This window comes from Camellia sinensis, chromosome 12, assembly GCF_055761805.1.
Source record: "Camellia sinensis isolate YWXY chromosome 12, ASM5576180v1, whole genome shotgun sequence".
NCBI lineage: Eukaryota > Viridiplantae > Streptophyta > Magnoliopsida > Ericales > Theaceae > Camellia > Camellia sinensis.
Window position 1 is genome coordinate 119,513,092 of NC_138972.1, and position 6,140 is coordinate 119,519,231.

The 6,140-nt window shown below is 28.9% G+C and overlaps 1 protein-coding gene across 1 annotated transcript; it reads left to right on the forward strand.

Annotated features, from left to right (window-relative positions):
* The first annotated feature begins 4,086 nt into the window (after positions 1–4,086).
* On the forward strand, positions 4,087–5,600 carry LOC114268077 (bZIP transcription factor 53). Its single transcript, XM_028209178.2, has 2 exons — positions 4,087–4,258; positions 4,432–5,600. The coding sequence occupies exon 2, from the start codon at positions 4,836–4,838 to the stop codon at positions 5,259–5,261; it is 426 nt and encodes a 141-aa protein (XP_028064979.1). The 5' UTR covers positions 4,087–4,258; positions 4,432–4,835; the 3' UTR covers positions 5,262–5,600.
* Positions 5,601–6,140: the final 540 nt, after the last annotated feature.

The following is a 6,140-nucleotide window of genomic DNA, read 5'->3' on the forward strand; positions in this document are numbered from 1 at the left end:
CATTTTTTCTCTTATAAAAATCAAAAAAATCAAAAAAAAAATATTCCAAATAATTTTTTTAACTCCATACTAAAATAATCAAAAAGTCAACTCACATTCCAAACGAGTTTTAAGTGTATCTAGATTAAAAGAAATGTTAAGGACCTCAAATGTTTTACCAACATTTTTACCAAATGTCTCACGTAAGTCCCACACCTATGTGAGAAATTTGATAAAAATATTTGTAAAACATTTTGGATCTCTAACATTATTCCTAGATTAATGATTGTTTTGGGTTTTTTTTTAATGAAAATATGTGTAAAAAAATAAAGAATAACTGTTTTTTTTTGGGGGGCAAATTACATATACCCTCCTCGAGGTTTGGCCAAATTACAAATACCCCCCTGAGGTTTGAGAAATTATAAATTTCTCCCTGAATGCTATATTTACATAACAAATTAGGAGTTAATTTGTTATGAAATTTAAACCTCAGGGGGCAAATTGTTATGAAAATACAAATCTTAGGAGGCGGGATGTAATTTCCGAAATCTTAGGGGTATCTGTAATTTAGCCAAACCTCAAGGAAGGTATATGTAATTTGCCCCTTTTTTGTAATTTTTTTTTAAAAAAATTATTAAAACATTAAAAAGGATGAAAAAAAAATTAAAAATTATTTTTGAAAAGTCACAACCAGGGATTTGTTTTTCTTTTTTGGATGAAATAATTATGAAAAAACGATGGATTGATATGTACAATGGGGTGTTTGGCAAATTGGATTTTATTTTATTTTTGCTAAAATTTATAAAAAGATAAAATATATTAAAATAGTTAATAAAACAAAATGTCATATCAAATTCATAATTATTTTATTTTTTTCTCTAAATATCACATCAAATTAAAAAAAAAAAAAAACCAATCAGTGTGTTTGGTTTGAGTTTTTTGAATTAAGTTTTTTGAAAACTCAGTTTTTTGGTTTTCGTGTTTTTTTGTTTTTAGTGAATATTTTTAAAATTTTACAATTTTTTTTTACTTTTTTAGATGCACCTTACTTAGATGTATCTAAAAAGTAAAAAATTTGTGAAAAAATATTTTTTAAATTTAATAAATACATAAAATATAAAAAATGTACTAAATTCTCGTATTTTTTTGTATTTTTGGTATTTAGTGAATTTTTAAAAGATTTTTTTCACAATTTTTTTACTTTTTAGGTATATTTATGTTAGGTAGGTCTAAAAAGTAAAAAAAATTGCTTAAAATATTAAAAAAATTCAGTAAAAACAAAAAAATACAAAAAATAAGAAAGTAAAATTTTCTGAAAAGTGTTTTTTAAAAAACACAACCAAACATGGTATTATCTTCTTAAATATAAAAATTTTAACGTCCTCAAATAATCAAAAACTAAAATAATCTATTAAAATAATAATTTTCTAAACACCCACAATATAACCCTTACTATTGAAGTTGATTTTTACCTTTTAATTTATTTAAAAAAAAAAATTATAACAATGCTAGAGACCTCTAAAAAGGCATCTCTAAACCCACCTCTAATGAGGTGGAAAAGCAAAAAAAAAAAACAAAAAAAAAATCAAGACACATGATTGGCTGTGGCAGTGGGGGACCCACTGCCACATCACTAGTGCTACCTCTAAATTAGAGGTCTAAAGCATTTTTGATATCCAACAATGTGCCACCGGCATTTGCTGGCACTTGCTTGTTGATTCGGCGTATCACGTTCCACAATGGGAGAACGCTAAACTGGCAAAAAACAAGAAAGAGCTGGAAAACAACAATCCAGACAGCATTACACGCTATGTTTAAAAACAAAAATAAAAGAAAAAGGTTGGGAGGGCCATCCAATTTCCACACATCAAAGTATCACATGCTACGTCCTCTTTTAATACACACGTCAATTAATTTTGAATATTGTAATTTTACTTAATGCACAATCTTTTTTTGTCAAAAATATCGGGCTTGTTTGGTTTGATTTTGAAAAAAAAATTTGGAAAAAATTCTCTACAAACAAATTTTTAAAAGTAATCAAACCAAACAAATTTTTTCAAAAAAAAATCTGAAAATTTTGTTTGGTTTACTTCTTTCCAAAATCACACTCTCTCTCATACGCATTAAATCAATCACTTTTTTTAAAACTCTCTCTCCAAAATAATTTTCTAAAATCATGTCTAAAAAAAGACAAACTAAACAAATTTTCGTACTTTTTATCTCAAAAACTACTCTTCCAAAATCAAACCAAACATACCCATTATTTTCTTTAATATTGAAGCCCTAAACCAACACCCATTCTCTAAATCAAATTCCATTATATGCAACACAAGATGCAGGAAAATACAACTTAAAGCCTAAGCTACAATATTGACCATAATAAGCATATGTCATGGGGGTGATGGGGGTGATGCCTCATGAGGCGTTTCAATAGCATATAAACAAGAAAATGAGTGTACTAACAAAACAGGCACAATTACAATAAATAAAGTAATTACGATGAAATAATGCTTTTCAGAAAACAAAACAAATACATCATTCAATCATAGGGAAATTCTCATTCTATTAGTTAGTGTTGAGATCAAGAAATTGCAATGAATTCAGATTTTTTAAACTATAACAATGGCGACAATAGCGGTGGACGATAGCTAGGGTTAAGATTAAGAAATTAGAGTTTTGAAAGAGAAGATAGGGATACTTTACTAATTTTATTTTAAGATAAAACCCTAATAAAAAAATAAATTATTAAATATATACACAGAGATAAATAAATGTGTGAAAATAAAATTTAGCATTAGAGAAGCCAAGTCAAGCCAAGCCACTGGCCAGCCAAACAGCCAGCTGTATTCACAAAAAACATCATCATCTGCATCAGCATCACACCCACCACGCCAACAAAAATAATTTTTTTTAAAAATAAACAAAAAAATATTATTATATACAAAAAAATATATATTCAAAATTCAAACATAGTTTAGAATGGTCTAAACTAAAATAAGTAATATTTTTAAATTTTTAAGAAAAGATGTATAGTGTAATATGATAAAAAGATGATATAATTTAAACAAAAAATGATATAATTTAAATAAGATAAAAATATGTGCTAAAGTAGTGTACGTCAAACAAGGTCAAATACAAATTTAAATTTAGGAATTGTTTAAGATTTGGTTATTTAGTTTATTTTTTTAATTTTTAATAAAAAGATATATAAAAAAATAAAAAGATAATATGATCAAAATAAATACAATTACTTAGATCATTTCCAAACAACCATTTAATACAATAGGAGTCATCCAATGAAAAATAAACTATATATTTTAACATTATTTTTATTAAAATGCGTTATGATATTTTTAAATTTCTTATATATTATTCAATTAATTTAAAAAGTACATAAAATAAGATTTTAAACTCAATATTTTATTTGGGTGTTCAATTACTACTTATTAACACGATATAAATTAAATATGTGTAAAAAATAATACGACTCTGACGCGTAAAATAATGAACAAATTAAATTAATATTGAGATAATTTTGAATCTAAAATGACACTATATAAATATGGAGAAAAGAGTGAGACATCCACTACCGGTGAAATTTGATTGGTCCAATTTTTTTTTTTTTTAATTGTCCTCTCCTTGCCCCGTGTATCTGACGGTGGTGGGGTCACCCCCAAGTAGGGGTCTGGATCATCTTTGAAAAATATGATTAAACCCAATGCCTATTCTATTGATTTGTTTTGAGAATTTGATTAAAAATTAAGATGATGTAATTCAAAATAAATTAAAAGTCAAAAATTAATTTTTAATCAAATTTTTAAAATAACCATCGTAGCATTATTATTTTGATAAAAATTTTAAAATTTTCAAAACTCATATTTTATATTTATGTTTATTTCCACAATAAATTTTCTCCAAAATCCGTACACTAAGGGATTGTTTGGGATGATCTAAATAAGTATATTTTTTGATTTTTTATGAAATATGAATTGAGTTGGGTTTGAAGTGATGTGTTAAAAAAGTAATGTAACTTAAATAAGATGATATAACTTAAATAGAATAGTAACTTTTTAACTTTTTATCTTCTTATCTTTTTTTTAAGTATGTCAAACTTGGCCTAAACAAATGTCCCCACTAGCATTTGTCATCACAATATAAAAAAAATAGGAAATATTAGAAAAAGGTTGGCAACTACCCACCTTCGGCTATAAATACCCCACTCGACAGCCTTTCTAACCTGCTTTCGTCCAAGCATTGGATTAGTCGTCTGTCTATCTTTGTAAGTCCTGTTTCTTTTTTCTTTTTTTGTCTTCTTATAATTTGTTTGTTGTTTCTTTCTTTTGTGCTTTTGATTGTTTTTTTTTTTATTTATTATTATTTTGTGATTTATCAATTTCCTATATGGTGATGTTCGATTTCTTATTTTTGGTTTGTTTTCTCTGGAAATCGCAGATAAATCAAAAAAATCTCGGTTTTCGGTTCAGATCTAGGGTTTAATATCATCAAACGATTCAATCTCCGTTCGATTTCTTGATCGCTGGTGTTGTTCTGTTAAAATTTTCAATGATTTCATATTCTTGATGAGCTGCGCAATTCTCATGCGTCGGATTCGGATCCTGCACTCCTTCTCGGTTGTATTCCTCTACTGGTTCTACGTGTTTTCATAAATTTTCCCTCTAATTAATTAATTACTTCAAACAATCCTCAATTTTTCTTACCCAACAACTCTCAAAACCCTAAATCTTCACACCGATTGTAAACCCCCAAATTTTACCTAAATTGTAAAACCCCTATCAAAAATTTCAATCAATTCAAAAGAATCCAGTAGGTAATTTTCCGGGAGAGTGCCAGGAAAGATGGATTCAACGAAACCGAGTTCACGATCCGATGGGGACCCGAGGTATGCGGGAGTGGTCGATGAGAGGAAGAGGAAGAGAATGATATCGAACAGGGACTCGGCGAGGAGGTCTCGGATGAAGAAGCAACAGCATGTGGATGGTCTGACCACTCAAATTACCCAATTGCAAAGCGAGAACAATCTAATTGCTGATCAGATCAATGCCGTTGCAAACATGTACGTTGGGCTTGAATCCGAGAACAATGTTCTGAGAGCTCAACTCGCAGAGCTGACTGATCGTCTAAGGTCGTTGAATTCGGTGCTTCAGATCGTGGAGGAGGTTAGCGGGCTTGCAATGGACATTCCTGAAATCCCAGATGCTTTGCTTGAACCATGGCAACTCCCTTGTCCAATGCAGACTTCTGCAAGCATGTTTCAATGCTGAATGAATACTAGTCTCCTCATCATCCAAGTATGGTTGAGTTGATAGACCACTCTTTCTATGGATTTGGTTTTCATGGTTTTCAATGTTTATGTATGTTTGTCTGCTTTATCTGTTGTTTAGCTTGAGTTTATTATTAGATGTGGCTTTGGGGTTTTCAATGTTTATGTATGTTTGTCTGCTTTATCTGTTGTTTAGCTTGAGTTTGTTATTAGATGTGGCTTTGGGGTCTGAAATTGGTAGTGTTCTTGGATCAGACTTTCTATGTTATATTTTTGCTTGTTTGAATTGTCAAAAACAATTTGCCATGTTCTATACTATATGGTTGATTTGTGGTTGTAATTCAAATTACTCAATGTGGTTTCTAATTGATCATATGTGTTCATGGGTTTTACTTTGTTTATGAGTTGGATGTGGTTCTTTATTTAGATTTCAAATCTAGGAATTTGATATCAAATTTTATAAAAATATAAGCGATTAAGAGTGCTAACGATGAGAAAGTAGAACGTCCGTTTGGGAAGAACGTCCGTTTGGGAAGATGGTCTAGTCGCAAAAGAGAAAATTGGCTATTTTAACCACAACAAACAAAACATCACAACTAACTCATAATTATTACATTCTCTCTTATAAAAAAAGTTTAAAAAGTTAAAAAAATCTTTTTTCAAACCAAATTTTTTAGACTAGGTTAAAGTAGTCAAAAAAATCAAAAAGTCAACTCACTTCTCAAACCAACCCTAAGGTCTCGAGTTCACTTAAGGGGTCCATGAGGTTTATTCTGTGTTTAATTTCAAGGTTTTGAAATTAGTCGAGGTGCGTTCAAGTTGACCTGAATACCCAGTTATCAAGAAAAGAAAAAAAAAATTAGTGTGTTTTTTAAAATCT

Excerpts from the sequence above, each read along its gene's own strand:
- LOC114268077 (XM_028209178.2), top strand. The coding sequence starts at position 4,836 with ATGGATTCAACGAAACCGAGTTCACGATCCGATGGGGACCCGAGGTAT.